This window comes from Sphaeramia orbicularis, chromosome 22, assembly GCF_902148855.1.
Source record: "Sphaeramia orbicularis chromosome 22, fSphaOr1.1, whole genome shotgun sequence".
Taxonomy (NCBI): Eukaryota; Metazoa; Chordata; class Actinopteri; order Kurtiformes; family Apogonidae; genus Sphaeramia; species Sphaeramia orbicularis.
The window spans coordinates 35489175-35506766 of record NC_043978.1 but is presented as its reverse complement, the minus strand read 5'-3'; the positions used below and the strand labels follow the sequence as shown (position 1 = coordinate 35506766).

Here is a 17592-nt window from a genome sequence, read left to right as displayed (position 1 = left end):
GATAGGCTTACATAAGAAGACGACTCAAACAGCTCTGTCTTGTACCAGCTGGAGAGGGATGGCCTGAACATGATCTTTAACCACCTGGTAACACTTGACTGCTCAATGACACTGAACTGACAGTAACAGGAAGAGCTTCCAATATAGAGGGGGTAAAAAAAGAGTACAGTGTTAATGCTGTGGCGGATGTTGTCACAGAAGTGAATATTAATTGCAAGTTTGCTCAAACAGAAATGTGGCCTTTTAATGGTGGGAACAGGTGATAAGAGATGATATAGTTACTATAAATGCAAACAGACCATACAGTCAGGTCCAGTTATATTTGGACAATGACACAGATTTTGGAATTTTGATTCTGCACATCACCAGAGCAGGTTTGAATTGGACATTTCAAGAGCAGGACCACACCTCAAATACCTACCTGCCCTACAGTCCAGTTGTTATCACCTCCCTCCTTAACTCTTCTGTCTGTCATCATCTCTTTAGGTACCGTAGAGCTGCAGTGGACCTTGAGGAGGCCTTCCTCACATCGCAGCCTCTCGATCATCTCCTACCAAGGTTATTATCCTTAACGAAAACTAACAAAATGACAAAAACTGGAATTGTAAAAACATTTTCGTTAACTGAAATAAATAAAAACTATAATTAAAAGAAAAAAATGATAACTAACTGAAACTGTATTGTGTGCTTACAAAACTAACTAAAACGTATAAAAATTATGGATAAAATTCCCTTCGTTTTTGTCTTTGTTAATGTCGGATTGATACGAAATCGATTTATTTCCCTTAAGCAACTTTTTTTTTTTTTTTTAACAATTTTTATTTCTCAATTTTTAGCAGTATAAAACAGTCTCCTCAGGTTGAGGAGCAGGAAAAGAACAAAAACAAACAAACAAACAAAAACAGATGAAAAGAACAGCCTGTGGTGGTGACAGAATATTAAGGTCCCTTAATAGATGCATTTGTCTCTGAATGTCAGCCATTTTCCCCCGTTTTTCATAAAGAGATTTTCTTTTAACTTCAGTTTATATGTCAGATGTTCCATGACAAGTATATCATCTATAATTGAAATCCATTGTTTATAAGATGGAGCATCAGTCTTAAGCCAGTTCTTTGTTATGGCCTTCTTCCCGGCCACCAGAAGGATCTTGACAAGATATCTGTCTTCTTTATGCACTGCTTCTTCCAAATGTCCGAGGTACAGAACAAGACAAGAATTTGGGATTGTACATCCCAAAACCTCACAGAGAGCTGAGTGAACCTTCCCCCAGAAGGGTTGGATATTCGAGCATTTCCAAAACATGTGTGTGTGATCTGAATCCATGTGATTACATAGTGTCCAACACGGCTGTTGAGTATTCATTTGTTTACTTTTAATTTTAGGTGTGATGAAATAACGAATTAGATTTTCCCTCAAACAACTTTAACTGCTGGCACCATATGATATTTAATGGTCCGTCACTTCTTGTCACTTGTTGTTTAGAGTCGTCTTCTCGTCCCCACTACCTGGAAACATGGAGACTCAAGTTGGGAGAAAGCAGCAGAGTCCTGTCTGGGATTTGTTTGAATACGACAGAGAAGAAGAGAAAAGATATATATATATATATTAAAAAAAAAAAACCTAAAACTAAACTAAAACTAAGCATTTGGAAATTAACGAAAACTAATAAAAACAAGCAAACCTGCTGTGAAAACTAATTAAAACTAACTGAATTAGAGAAAAAAAGTGAAAACTAAATAAAACTAAACTATAATGAAAAATCCAAAACTATTATAACCTTGCCTCCTACTTCATTTTTCTGATCATCATTGCAAACATTTCTAACTGTCATCCATACGCACTAATTTCATGCATTTGAGGGTGTGGTCCTTATGAAATGAAGCAATGAAGATGTGATCAAAGTGGGGACTTTCAGCTTTAATTCAAGGGGTTTAACAAAAATATTGCATTTACCTTTTAGGAATTACTAGTATTTTAAACACAGTCCCATCATTTTCATTCTCAAATATAATTGAACAAAACTATGATTGTTATAAGTATGAGAATTGTTTTTAATACTGGGATGAAAATCCTTTGCATTTAATGACTATCTGAAGTCTGGAACCCATGAACATCACCAAACACTGAGTTTCCTCCCTGGAGATGTTTTATCAGACTTTCAGTTGCTGCTTGTTTGTGGGTGTATCTGCCTTCCGTTTTGTCCTCAGTAACTGAAAAGCATCTTACATTGGGTTAAATTTAGTAAATTGAAGTCCACACTTCAGTCATATCTAGATTCTTAATTTCAAGTCCACTGTAGTGGTGTACAGATGCAAAATTGTAAATTTGTGTCACTGTCCAAATATAAATACAGTACTGGCCAACATTAGGTTTGTTGTTAAAGTTCTAATGACCACACATGCATTTCTCAGTGTCTGTGTTAAGATCCAATTTGAATATATGTGACGTATGTACAGCAGTAAAAACTAAAAAAAATTTCAGGGGAAAAACAGCTTCTATAAATCAAAGTGGTAGTACTTAGTGTGACGTACATTTGTACTTAACATGTCTACTAATGAGGTTAACATATTTGAGTTTATAAACTTAAAATAAAAGACGCAAGAAACCAAAACCATAATGTCCTCATGTGTGGATACAGGTTTAAAGGGGGCAGGTCTATATCTCTTCTTTTCACCATGAATGTAGAATTTAACTCTTAAAGATCTAAACAACAGCCAGTTACATAAAATATCATCTGAGCTAAAAAATGTTCCGTTATTTTTGCACCAATAATCATATCAATATATTTTAAGAATTTGTGTAAAATGTCATTTTTCAGCTTTTCAGTTGCATCAGGTATGACCCATTTGGATGTACAGAGACTCTATAGCGAATGTGGAATCACTGTCATGTTCTGTAGCTCTGATTCATCAATAAAACCTGTGTAGTTTGACAAATGGCAGTGGTTGGACTTGCTTGTTTTTACATTCAGTTCATGATATATTCTATCAAAATCTTTTTTTTTCCGGCTTTCTAAATACCTTTGAATTTACTCTCAGCTTTTATGAACATCTACATGATCAGTAAATTAAATATAGGAAAATACCTATTTTTTTACTGGAAAATCCAAAATGCAGGGGATAATATTGAAATAAGTAGTGATAAATCACTTTGGAAAGGTTAAATGTAGAGAAAAGAATCCTTCAGAGGTTGCCACACAAATAGTTGTAGGTCTTTAAGGGTTAAAAAGTAACAATAATTGAAACTATTGAGGCAAAATCCTTTTAAATGTTGGCAGTGGCTGCAAAGATAGATCTAGTTTTCCCTTTTGCAGTTCTGCCACTTCATTTTAATCCTGCAAAACAGACGATGATATAAAACTGTAAGCCTAAATTCTTTAGCATGCAAGAATAAAATTGCATTTGCTGAGAAAGTACTAGTTACTTATAGTGTCAGATAAGCAAAAGGAACAAGGATGTGTAAAGTAGAGTGTGAAGAGTGAATTACTTCTCGGTTTTTTCTTTTAGTTTCCTGTGTAAAGCGAGTGTCATGATCTACAGTCCATCTTGGCTTGGAGTGGATACCATCCTGAGTGAATATGAAGCGCCCACACAGCCCACGTATGCACCACCTGCTAAGCCTCCGCACTCACAAGCAGTGTGTGTTTATCTCTGCATGTTGCATCACTCTGTGGCCTGCATGCTGTATTTTATATGTCGCTGCTGAAGACATAAAACCCAATGCTATGGCTCTGTTTTAGGAAGGTTGCGATAAAATAGAGTCCTTTTTGCACGGTTTGCATGCATGCTTTTAGCAAATTGCAGAGCACTTGTTTTTCTTTGTTTCCTAAGATACCTTTCCCATTGAAATCTTTGTTGGAGCATGGGTTTAATTGCCTAAAGAACATTCAGGTGTGCGGGCAGTTAACCTCTTCTGTGTGTTATGTGAGCCCCGAGGACCAGTAAGAAACACCTCTGCCTCCTCACAGCCATAAAGACGGACAATATATTAACAACAGTGTAAATGCATAATGATAATAATAATAATAATAATAATAATAATAATAATAATAATAATAATAATAATAATATATGTATATAAATATAATATATATGTCAGCCCTGCGATGAACTGGCGACTTGTCCAGGGTGTACCCCGCCTTCGCCCCTATGTAGCTGGGATAGGCTCCAAGTGACCCCCGTGACCCTAGTGAGGATAAAGCGGGTTCAGAAAATGAATGAATGAATAATAATAATAATAATAATAATAATAATAATAATAATAATAATAATAATAATATACATGAAAGCAGAAAAGTAAAAGATATCAGTGACAGCAAATTACAGTAAAATGGAGGGTAAGTAAGCACAGAAAAGAAAAAAAAAGTCCTGTAATAAAAGCCCAGTATATATATAGATATTCACACAAAAACATACACTTACACCAGACCAGTCCAGGGTCAGACTCTGCTCTAATGACTACTTACATTTGCAAACTCCAACGTTTGCCAGACAATAAAATTCATGTCTTCTGGGTGATGATAGGGTGATTAGTCTTTGCATCATGTGGATATCCTGCTGTCTGGTGATGGTTCATCTCAGCCTCACCCTCTCTGGGGTGACAACATCTGTCTCATCCCGACTTAAGAGGACAGGGACACAACAGTCGTATTAAACCTCGCCAGCTGATTTTACTGTTATGTAATTACACCAAAACCTGACATGAACTGCAGACAATGAGCTTTCTGAGTTTTTTTTTTTTTTTGAGGTGTTACACACTGAGATAAGTTCATAGCACACAGTGACATGAAACATGATTACTTCTTTGCAAAAATAGCTCAAGAGACTGAAAAGCTTAATAACTGCTTTGATTCAAAATAGAAAGGGATCTGTTTTGGCGTCATAGTTTTAAAGCTTTGAACCCAGATCAGAACATTTCTGCCATTTGGCAGTCATGCCGGTCTGATAACCTCTGACATAAACTATAAATGCTAGAAAAGGGCCGTTTCATATAACTACTTATGAGAACCAAAGTGAAAAAATAAATGGCTTCAAATATTTAGGTGTTGTCTCGGACTTCCAAGTAAAATTTGATGCACATATAAGAAAGGTGTTCAAAACTATCAAGGTCAGTCTTGATTGTTTTACCCACAAAAGCAGCTCTAGTCTATGTACATGCTGTGATTTCATCCCATTTTTCATATTGCATAACCATCTGGGGAAAGCCAACCCAAACTTCAATGAAACCTATAGAGTCAGTATAGAAACAAACCTTGAAAACTCTAGAGTCTAGACTAAAGGCCAATAAAATGGTACCATCAGAAAATTCTATCTATTTAATTTTGACAATCTTGTCATATGTGTCATTTATGAAAGTGATCTTCAAGTGTGTGAACGATCTTGTATCAGAAATATTTGGTCAACTGATCTTAAAACATTAACGGCTGTTTGTGGAGACAGGAAACCAACAAAATGCAAAACAACATTCAACTCTTTCTCAGTTAAAGGTCCTCAGATCTGGTTAATCTCATCACCTGAAACAAAAACATCAACTAATTTAAATATTTTCAGTAATAATAATGTAAACCCGTGGCTTCAGCAAAGACAAATCTGTGAACACTAAATCGTATTGAACATTGATCTAAGGTGTCATTGAGCTCAATTTGTATTTGTTTGTTTCCTGATCTGTGTGATCTGTATGTATTTTGTCAAACATTCAGTCAATTGATTTTAACCTGTAAAGACCCAAACATCCACTGCCAACCAGAAGTATCTACTGATATAAACTGTTTAATACCCGTTGATCCACTAATCCTATCAATATATGTAAATAACTGGTGTAAAATGCATCTTTTCATGATCATCAGATATGACCCATTTGGACGGTCAGAGGCTGTTTTTGATACAATAACCTTTGAATTTACTCTGATCTTTAATGAACATCTACATGATCAGTGAATTATATATAGGAAAATACATGATTTTTCACTTTAAAATGCGAAACAAAAACAGGATAATTTTATAATAAATGGTGATAAATCACTTAATTCAGGTTAAATAGAAAGAAAAATTCATTTGGGAACTGCCACAAAAGTAACACTTGGTCCTTATGGGTTAGTTTTGTTTCATCATACTGTTAGTTTTTCTTTGTTTTAGTGTTGTTTCTTAAAACCATGCCCCTGCAAATTAGCTACTATAGCTACAAATCCTATATACATTGCATCTCTTGCCTATATGCATTGTCCCAGTACTTACACATACTGTACAGTAATTAACAATCTATTAAAATCACATCAAGCCAATATATTATTGCTGGTGGGTTTAATTTCTCTCTTATGTCTTACATTTTTGCTCCACTCACCTGTTAACAGAAGTGGTGAGTTTGAACTAAGATTAACATCGACAATGTCATGACAACATACATTTTCTTCTCTGCACTTAAGGCAGGTGAGTCACCCACAGCCCTTTTTTAGAGTCATATCAGCCTTGAAAGGACTCATTTTTATGTAAAACATATGCTTTTCTGCATGCAGCTGTAAAAAAAAAAAAAAACATACAAGAACCTTAATGAGCAGTTAGACGATGGATGCTGAACAACGTGAGTGGGGAGCATGAGGGGGAGAAAATGGATAGATGCAAGAACTGGTGGTTACGGAGTTTCTTTGGTTTTTCATGTTATTATGTATGTCCCTTATACTTGCATCAACCCATAAAGACCCAAACAGCCACTGGTGACCAAAAGCATCTACTGATCTAAAATGTTTAATACCTATTGATCCACTAATCCTATCTATCCATGTAAATAATTGGTGTAACATGCAGTTTGTCATCTGTTCATGGTCATCAGATATGACCCATTTGGGCGTTCAGAGGCTCCGTAGTTACCGTGGAAACACCATCATCTTCTACAACAGGCGTGTCAAACTCATGTTAGTTCAGGGGCCACATTCAGCCCAATATGGTCTGAAGTGGGCCGGACTAATCAAATAATTACAGTGAAAAAAGTAAAATTATATTATGAAAACGTTTACATCTACAGACTATCCTGTAAAAATGAGAATAACATGAACAACCTGAAATGTCCTACACTGTAAAAAAAAACAATCTGTAATTTAACAGAATTTTCACTGTTTATTTTACAGATTTTTCCTGTGTTTTTAAGATACAGGAAAATATCAATGAAATTACAAAAATAGACTGTGATTTAATGTGTCAAATATAAAATATCATGAAAAAACTGTAACTGTGAATAACCATAAAATGTCCATTTAAAAAAAAAAACATTTATTTTTTTCACAGAAAAATACACTTAAAATACATTTGCAAATGTATCGTAATTTCACAAATATTTCTTTTCTATTTATGAGATTAAACTTAATTTAAAATGTAATACTGTAAAAAAAAAAAAAGATAATAAAACAAGATAAAATTACTGACAATTAACTGTAAAAGAAGTATTTGTCCTGCAAGTTTAACAAGACTTGTTTGTTAATTGACAAATATCTTGTGCAATTACGGAAGGTTTCACAACAAAAATGTTGAATAAATGTGTTTTTGTGAATGTATAACACGTATAAGCACTGATAAACTGTCAAAATACAGTTTTTATCAGTGGATTGTGCAACTTAGTCTCATTGAAAATTATTTATATTTATAGGTAATTTGATTGTTTTAACACATGTAAATATTCTTTATTAAACATTAAAAAGTAAAAAAAAAAAAAAAAAAAAAGCAAAATCTCATTTAAACTTAGGGCAAAAAAATTTATTTTAATTATGGAAAATTACTGTATTTTTATGAGATGGTTATTTTCTGTTATTTAACAGTATTTTTTTGGCACCCCAGCTGCCAGAATATTTTTTTTTACAGGTTTGTTCTTTACAGTGTAAGAAAAATAAGTGCAATTTTAACAATAATATGCCTGTGATATCATTTATATATGTACAGATCACAGTGGATCTGCATATACACAAAACATTTAGTAATAGGTAGAATATTGGTAAAAACGCACTTATTTTTCAGGTTATTCACATTTTTGTGAAAGTATAGTTGATAAATGTCAACATCTTCATGTAATTTCACTTTTTTACACTAAAACAAAGAGGAAACTGTAGAGTTGTCGTCAAGTATAGATAATTATGATAGTATTTTACTAGTCTGACCCACTTTAGATCATATTAATCTGTACATCCTTTACTTTACAATATCTTCAGTGTCATTTTTGCATAACACAAATTCATCCCGTGGGCCAGATTAGATCCTTTGGCGGGCCGGTTTTGGCCCATGGGCCCTATGTTTGACACCTGTGTTCTACAACATTGATTCACCAATAAAATCCATGGAGTTGGATCAGTGACAGTGGATGGAGACACTTGTTTTGTGCTCAGTTATTGATATATTTGTTGAAAATGTCACTTTTTCATCAGTTTTCTCTTGAGCTTTAATGAACATTAACATGATCAATAAATTAAATATAGAAAAATACCTCATTTACACTGAAATAATGCTAAATACAGAGGGTAATTTTATAATAAATGGTGATAAAACAGTTAAGAAAGGTTAAAAAGAGAGAAAAATTTTTTGGAAACTGCCACCAGAGTAGTGCTATTCAATAATATAAAAGAATGAGTGAAAATATGTATGTTTGATGTAAAAATCATTCAAGAATAGAGTCATAAAACAACGGTGGTTTTGTTTTAGCCTGGGGTGACTTTAAACTTTGAGGCATTTAATGTGATGGACTGAAGCAACTAAATAAAAGATGCAACGGTGTCAGTGGTCCAGACATTGTGGGAAATGAAACTTGGCAGCTGTTATTGTTCTAAAGCCTCCAGGCACTTTTTTTTTTCATCTGAACTGTCCTCGCTTTCTTGTGGATCTGACTGTGCAACAGACCTTTACTCCAGGTGCAACTGAGTGTTACCCATCCCTGCGCAATGTGGCCATCAAACAAATACATTTGTTATCCATTTGAACAATTTATTGAGCTGTCAGAGGTGAGCGGGCCCGCAAGGCCACAAATGGGCCCTGTCAGATGGGAGATGGAGAAGGAACGCTCCAGCTGTCCATCTCTTCCGCATCATTGCAGGAAAGGAGTTTCCATCACAGCTGATAGATTAAGAAGGGGTACAGGTGGCTCATGGGAAATAGCACTTAAGATCAGTGTGGCAAAAGGTATCGTTGACACCGGCTCAAGTCCTCTGGTGAGACACGAAATCTCTGACAAGTTTGATTACTGAGACGTGTTGGGTATCCATTGCAGTACCTTTTCTAATTAATTTTGGGGAATGAAGTGTGTCATTTCTAAGATATGCATTCTTTATTGTGCATTTCATTGAACGTGCTCATTTTAATGCATTTTCTAAATCTGACAAATACTGATCACATGAGTGGCCTTTGAGGGGGAAGCAGCCGGTCCCTTAGATTTTCATCTGATGTTAACTTAGTTCACTGGAAAAAATCCAAATTTTACCAACTGTATTTTTCTCATTTCTTTTCAAAATATCTCATCACACTTAAAATAAGACGTAATCACCTAAAGAGTAATCTTTCAGTGAGATATAAGAACTTGTTTTTAGACAATAGATCTTGAAAATCTTATTTCAAGAAATCTTACCAAGATAATTTTCACTTGTTCCATTGGCAGAATTTTTTGCTTTAATTGAGAAAAAAAAATCTTGAATTCACTCTCACATTCTCCCTCTGGTGGTGGTACACTACATATGTAGCCACAGCGGCCCTGGGGCAGACTGACGGAAGTGTGGCTGCCAATCTGCACCAACAGCCCCTCCGACCACCACCGAACATTCATACACCAGTGGGAGTCGCAGCACTGGAGGCAAGGAGGGTGAAGTGTCTTGCCCAAGGACACAACAGCACATGACTGGGACAGAGCAGGATTCAAACCGCCAACCCTTTGGTTATTGGATGACCCATTCTACCATCTGAGCCATGACCACCCCCCAAATTATCTTGGTAAGATTTCTTGAAATAAGATTTTCAAGAACTATTGTCTAAAAATAAGTTCTTATATCTCACTGAAAAGTTACTCTTTAGGGGATTGTCTTATTTTAAGTGTGATGAGATATTTTGACCAGAAATGAGAAAAATACATTTGGTAAGATTTTAATTTTTGCAGTGTTCTGAATCATTTTAAGATGCAAAGAAATTAATACTGAAAGACATGCATACATAGGCCAACACTTTTTTTTTTTTCAGAGACCAAACTTATGTCTTTACATTGAACTTTCATTGAATCTTTCTCTTTTCACCTTTTCAAACTTACATTTTCTTGAGCCTCTTTGTTCTCTTTGTTCTTTTGTTTTGTTTGATTGTGAAGCATCTTTGAGTGTCCAAAAAAGCGCTATATAAGTGTGATGTATTATTATTATTATTATTATTATTATTATTATTATTATTGTTGTTGTTGTTTCTAAATTTGAGGCTAAGTTCCAAATAGTCTCCTTGCTCTCTCTCTCCTATGACACAGGTACTGTATGTGGTATTTAAGTTCTTTTTTGAACTTAGTCTTTCATTGCCTCATCTGTGCAAACATTCTATCGTGTTCGTCCTCTCTGCAGTCTTGTCTTCACTCTACATTTCCTCAACTCCTGTCTTCTCCCCATAAACACAATAAGAAGACATGGCAGAGGATCACAGGCGGGTCACACTGTGGGTGCTAATTTTCTGTTGTCCACTATGTCTTAGTCTGAGAGCTGATATTAGAGTTCCCTAAATCTGAAGGCTGAAGGACTAGCCTACTGTTTACCAGCTGGTTGTGGTAGCTTGGCAGGCCTGAGTCATGGCATTAATTGATGAGAGCAGAGAGAGAAAAGGCACTAAGGGGCCCGCCTCATGGCCAATAACATATCAGTGGCCCCTTTGATTGGCAGCTCCTGGTGTGTTGTCAGTGTCTTCAGCTGCAGCCCTGCATCTCAGAGTAATTGTCCACTTTTGTCCTGGCTCAGGAGCTGCTCTCCATCTTATCACAGAATTAAGAATTGGCAAGTTTTTGTCCCTTGGAAAACACAACAGCAAAGTGACTTTCATTAAGTTCATTTAAAGAGAATTTGCTGTTTAACATGGCATTTGCTTTCTGCTACAGGGCAGATGCTGCGACCTCTCCTCACCCAAGAGATGATACAAACACACCATGGTTACAATTTGACAGGAAGCCAGCTGCTCCCTCTTTCCTGGAAAAGCTGGGGTGTGAAATCTCCATTCAACCTAGGGCTGCTGTGTCCTTGTATCAAATCAAAGGGTATTAGAGGAACTGAATGGACACACACACAAACACAATTGTTGTAGGCTGAATCTGAACGCTGTGATTTAGTAGTTTTGTCCCTGCAGGAGTTGTTATGTCGCTCTTCTCAAATGATAGTGCTACCTGTGTAAAGACATTACAGAACCGGAAAAGAAACGGAGAAAAAAGCCAAGATAGTGTTTTGCTATGATTGAATTTTTGAGCATGAGCTGTCAACAAAACATCTGAGAAGTATTGGCAGTATTTTCTTAGAAGGTGACATCATCATCTGGTTCATGATTATTATTATTTTTACCCCGCCCCCTGAAGGGGAGGCAAAGGGTATTGTTTTTAGTTTGGTTTGTTTGTTGACACTCTTGCAGCAAAACTATTGGTTGAATTCATACCAAATCGGATTTATAGATTGCCAGTGACCCAGAATAGATAGGATTACATTTTGAGAAAAGTAGGTCCGATTTGTTATGAATTTCTTAAATCTTTTTTTCTCCCATTTACTTATAATGGGCGACATTTCAAATGTCTATAAAAACATCAATTTTGTTTCAATTTACTTCAAACTTGGCACATATATAGAGGCAGCTGATATGCTGACATCACCACATGCAAAGACATGATGACATCAGCTGGATCCATGCCAACATAAGCTACAATATGTGTGAGGGGCGGGTTTGTTGTGCCTGGCACCACTTGTTATTGTTGTAACCTTTATTTATCTAGGAAAAAAGCTCACTGAGATTAAAAATATCTTTTTCAAGAGTGTCCTCCCAGCCAAGACAGCAGCAGCAGAAGTTACACAAAATAGAAACCACAGTCATACATCCACTCTAAAAAATATACATAAAACACAATAAAAGTCAGTTCTAAAACCATACATAAAACACTAAAATCAGAACATACATATAAAACGCCACCGTTATTTCAAAAGGTACTAAAATAATACAGCAATGTTCCTCAAAAGCATCTCAAAGCAGAACCCGATTCTATTAATTAGAAAAACATCTGCATCCATATTATTAATATTATTATTACATGTGTGGCATAATTGCCTTTTGGTTGCTAATATTTTTCTTCTAACAAATTTGTGCAGGGGATGGAAAAATAAAAGTCCCTACAAGTTGCATCCTGTTTTCCAGCCCATACACCATACCATTCTCAGGTGTGCTCAATTAGTACAGAGGAGATGAAGTAGTCCATGGAGGAGGAGGAGGGCATGTTGAGTCACTCGCAAGAAAACATTTTTAGTAACAATGAATGGGCCGTGTTTAACATAGTCTCGTATGGAGTCCATTCCGTACCTTGTGCTCATGCCCTAATTTAGTCCCAGGTGTTAGAAGCTAAGTGGAGTTACCGAGGGAGTTCATCACAGCGCTTTTTTTCCATCTACAAGTTTTTCTCTGGAACAACCTTGTGAGATTTGTTGATTTAGTGGCGCTGAAAGTGCATTCTCCCCTATGACTAATTAAGACGTTTAGGGATCCGGATAACACCTTAACTTGACACGAGCTTTAATTTCTAATCAGGCATTCAAAGTGACTCCTGCCTGAGCCAAGCCTGCAGTGAATGGGAGATCAGGTATTTACCATGACACCTCTGCTTTTTTGCATACATCTGTCCAATTAGCAAGTCTCATGGTATCAACTCATTCACATTCTATTTCATCAACATTTCATTCATGTCTGTTCAATGCTTTTTTTACACTCAGTGATTGGATGGCAGAGTGGTTTTATGTCATGCACTAAAGCCTCCCAGTCATGATGTCTGCAGGTCCAAGACAATATACAGTTATTAATAACTAACCGCTGATGTATTCAGTATTGAAGACATGCATGAAATCATGAACTTCCCTAATTGTAAAGTGAAGCACATTTATATCTTATGTTTTTTTTTTGGGACTCAATAAAACTGAATTCCAAGAACCTGGCAGAAAATGTCACCTCACATACAGATAATCAGCAGCAGCCAAAAGTTAACATGAATCCAACTCACACCTTACGGGCTGCCTGCAAGGGTGCAGTCCAACCAGTGCAAATCTATTTCTGGATGAACTGTACAAAAAAAACAAAACAAAAAAAAAACAGCCAAAGTCTCACAGAATTCATATTGGAACACCTGATAAGACGACTCATGGTGAGTACAAGCATTAGAGAACTCACATCTGTTTTATCGTTTTTATCCCGGAGGTGACTTTTAATTTGTTAAATTTTACTTTCCATGTGATGCCACAGAAGTAAACTCATGCTTGAGGATTTGATTTTCCATCTGCTGACATCGTCTGAGAGGTTTTTATTAGCATATTGTGTAACAGATGGGAAAAATAACTAATAAAAGCCTCTCGTGACTGATTTAGATTAGCTTTATGAGAGGACATGTGACCTAAAGTGTGAGGCAAACATTATTGTTCCCTCATTCATCTCTGCAGATCAACAACCCTATGATCTGAACATGTAACTCTCCAGGAATGTTAAATCGGATAGATAAAGCCAAAATTAGTGTCCTTTCTGAAAAAATTAGACAGATTCAGCATATATAGATTCATATTTGCGTTTTTGCCAGTATATTTCTTGCAATATACACAAAAGATACATCATGTGACACAACATTCCTCTGTGAAAGATCACCACAAGTACATAACAATGAGTTCACTCCAGTGGCTTTCACTGTGATTCTTTAGATTTCATCCAAGGCCATCACCTATGCAGTGTGACTGATGTGAGGCCAAACATATATATGCACTTAGTAAAGTGAATATATGGTTTTCAGTATGTAACCATTCACTTCAGGCGAATTATGGTTTCCACACCATTAAAAAACACTTAAAGTTAGACACTATCTATGATATTATAAGAATTTAAACGTGCTGAAATGTTGCCATGACTGTATCAGTGCTGATGAATTTCCTCCATGTTGAGATGAGTCGATGGCTTTTGCTACTCTATAAAAGACCCGCTGAGGGTTTGATGAAGCCGGATGGCGAACAGTAAGGAACGTGAAGTCTTGGCAATGTTTCTCTCACCTCCACTGTTTGGCGCAGTTGTATGCATGCTGAGATTTATATGAGGAATTAAAATTAAATTCTGGTCTTGTGGACAGGAGACAACTGTGTAAAATGTATGTAATTGTGTTTTTAAGTGTTTAAATTTGACATTTTTTACTGTTAACAGTGGTAAATCTGGCAGATTTTAAAAACAAGTTTGACTGTTTCAATCAAATTTGAGAAATGAAAACTAAGAATTACCTGTGCACTTATAGAAAACAGCACAACAAGCATCATAATGCGCAAACATTACAACTGTAACACTGCCTTTTTCTGCGCTACTATAGTTTACCCTGTAAAGGGTTATATTTAGAGCAGTAAACCATGATCATAAGGGTGGATGACAGTGCTACCTCAGAAAGCAACAGATCATGATCACCTGACTCTCCTCAACAGGTTTGTTGTGGATAAGCAGGCTTCTCTGTGAATCTAAATGACTGAGGAGATCAAAGTGAGTTTGGGGTTTATATTGTTTGACAAAGAGCCGCCTATCCACATCAGCTAGGTACTGTGCTTTGTTTTTCATTTCTATAAGCTAAAAAAAACAAAGCTTTCGCAGCCTTATCCTTCCGATGTTCATTGGATTTGCTCTTTTTTCATGACAATGCAGACCTTCAGACCAAGTTCTCATTGTGAAACCTTGAAAAAGCTGCAGCAGTGTTGTGAGGCATGTTCTGAACTCTTTACACTGAGACATGATGTCTTTATAAAACAGAAATAAAGTGAAAATGCGGAGTGGAGAATAGATGCAGCATTTAAGAGGCAAATCAAGCTTCATTTTCCCTTTTTTTTTTGCGCTTTCTAAGCCTGACTTCCCTCAAACATTTGTGAAGAGACTAGATAACAATATAATTTCAAATGCAAATGAGACACAACATAATGAAGTGTTCATAGATTTCAATATGCTAGGTTGTCTTTTGTTATCTCTCTATTCTTTCAGCATCAGGAATTTGTTAATTAAGTTTATGTCAAAGACAGACAAAAAAGGGTGTATTTAAGTTAACCTCACAGACCTTACTTGAAAAATACTGGCCATGTTTTTCTCCTTGAGTAATTATTCTGTTCAAATAGCATATATTTCTCTCCAGGCAGAGAGTGCCTGGGCTGAATGGATGCTGCCACTGCATAATGGTGCTCAGACGTTTGTTTCCTAGGCAACGTGGGGAGGGCATGTGGAGAGTGAGGTATAAAGGCACTGGCAGCTCCTCTCTGAGCTTTACTCTGAGGTAAATGCACTCGCTGTCAACACTGAGAGGCTCGGACAACTTGCTACACACTTTTTCTCCCTTTTTGTCACTTTCTTTCTCGGCTCAGCTCCACAAGTGGCTGTCCAAGAATGATGCGACCGAAAGATTTACGCCAGGGCTCGGGCACCAAGACCTTCCTGGAGGCAATGCATGGTGGCAAAGTTCACCTTGCACGCTTCATTCTGGACGCTTTAGATGGACGCATCATCAACTCTAAGACGGAAAACAGTCGCACACCGCTGATGTATGCTGTCTGCTTGCAAGAACCTGGGACCAGAGGAAAGTTCACTCAGCTGCTCCTGGAAAAAGGGGCTGATGTCAACTGCCAGGATGAGGATGGTCGCACGGCCCTGAGCCATGCCTGTGAGATGGGACACCTGGATGTGGTCAAGCTTCTGGTGCAGTTCAATGCTGACCCTGATGTCTCTGATGCCTGGGGTAACAGTTCTCTGATGTATGCTGCCTTTTCTGGGCACAGTCAGATTCTGGACTTTCTGGTCCGAGCTTTCAAAAGACTCGGACTAAGACTGGACAGGACCAATAATGCCGGTCATTCTGCTATTGAGGTGGCCAACTTTTTCGGACACAACCAGTGTGTTCAGATTCTCAACTTCCCTTGCAGGAGAGGTATTGGCACAGATGAACCCCTTACCAATGCAGGGACTGTAGGGGATGGAGACCGTCTGCTACCCAACAAGCTCCCAAAGCATCTTCTGGAGAGGTTCTCCAGGCAATTCAGCAGCAATGAGGACCAATTGCCCGGAGTATTTCAGAGACAGCAGAAGACCGGTGAGAGTAATGGGCTGTGGAACCGTTTCAGATGTCCCAGGAGCCAGTCCCAAGACGACAACCATCGCCACAGCTGGGCTCTGCCTCCTCAGGTAGAGAAAAGTCAAAATGAAGGGGTTCACAGTGTTCTCTTCACTGCCAAACAACTGCAAAATTGCCAGCTTAGAGAAATAAGGGGGGGTAAAACACTGAACTCTCTGCCGGAGCCAAGCCAGAAAGATGTCAGCAGAGACACTGGACTCCAAAAGCAAACACCAGAGAGTTTTTCTGTCTGGGGGAAAGCAAAGTCGTTTAACCTGGACCTTCTGAGCACAAGAAAACAGTCCTATCAGGGTGATGTGCGTGACATGAGTCTGTCAGCCAGCAAATTAAAGAGAGCCTCACTACAGGATGAAAGATGCCTGATAGACAAGATGGAATGTCAAGGGAACACCCTGGGCCTGACAAACGATGCCGACAAAACTGTCTCAGCGCCAAAACCTCTTTTAAATGGCAAGAGTCCGGCCGTGAGAGCTCTTGAGGAGAATGTCAAATCACAGAAAGAAGAAGCTAATGACACAGCTCCTTCAGGCAGGAGAGAGCAGCAGAAGAGAGGAAGCTTTGCCCCAGCCGGCAGACACAATAAACTGCTGTTTGCCAGAGGGGAGATGGATTCGGGGAAGCTCCCTAACCGTACGCCAGGGTTCATGGGCCTGGGGACCAGACTACTGCGTCGATTCACCGCACCAGAGTTCATGAGGATGGTCATAGACTGTTCAGCGAGCTCTTCACAAGGCAGAGGGAGGATGTCCCGCTCTGAAACCTTCCCTCTCTCTCAGACACATCAGCAGGTCAACAGTCAGCCAAGTGTTGACAGCATCAGCGGTGTTAAGTGTGAGTTTGAAAGCTGCTCTTCACAGTTTACCCTTGATTAGAATACAGATTACAAGAAACAGATGGCTGGTAATGGAATTTTTTTACAGCATTTAAGATCTGACAATGCAGTTTATTTGCTTTGTGATATATTTACTGAATTAATGATAATCACTGGCTTCTGTTTTAATTAGTATTTGCATTATTATTTAACAAAAAAAACAAGTAATCTAATTTCCTTTCCACATTTAAAATGATTTCTAAAGCTATTTATCAGTCTGTGAGCTGCTGAATGTAATTATTTTTTGTTTGACATAAATTTATATTGTACAAAACAAACTGTATTTGATATTGCTTCTGTGTTTTTAAGAAATACTGTATGTTTTTTGCTCAGACATTCAGTGACTGTGCACTGTATGATACATGTTG

At 37.3% G+C, this 17592-nt stretch overlaps 1 protein-coding gene across 1 annotated transcript; it reads left to right on the top strand.

Annotated features, from left to right (window-relative positions):
• The first annotated feature begins 15511 nt into the window (after positions 1 to 15511).
• Positions 15512 to 17376, top strand: ankrd63 (ankyrin repeat domain 63). The gene has a single exon (XM_030125921.1). It carries the CDS (start codon positions 15612 to 15614, stop codon positions 17223 to 17225), a length of 1614 nt encoding a protein of 537 aa, XP_029981781.1. The 5' UTR covers positions 15512 to 15611; the 3' UTR covers positions 17226 to 17376.
• The last annotated feature ends 216 nt before the right edge of the window (positions 17377 to 17592 follow it).

Bases quoted from the DNA above. Each gene is read 5' to 3' on its own strand.
- ankrd63 (XM_030125921.1), top strand. From the start codon at position 15,612: ATGATGCGACCGAAAGATTTACGCCAGGGCTCGGGCACCAAGACCTTC.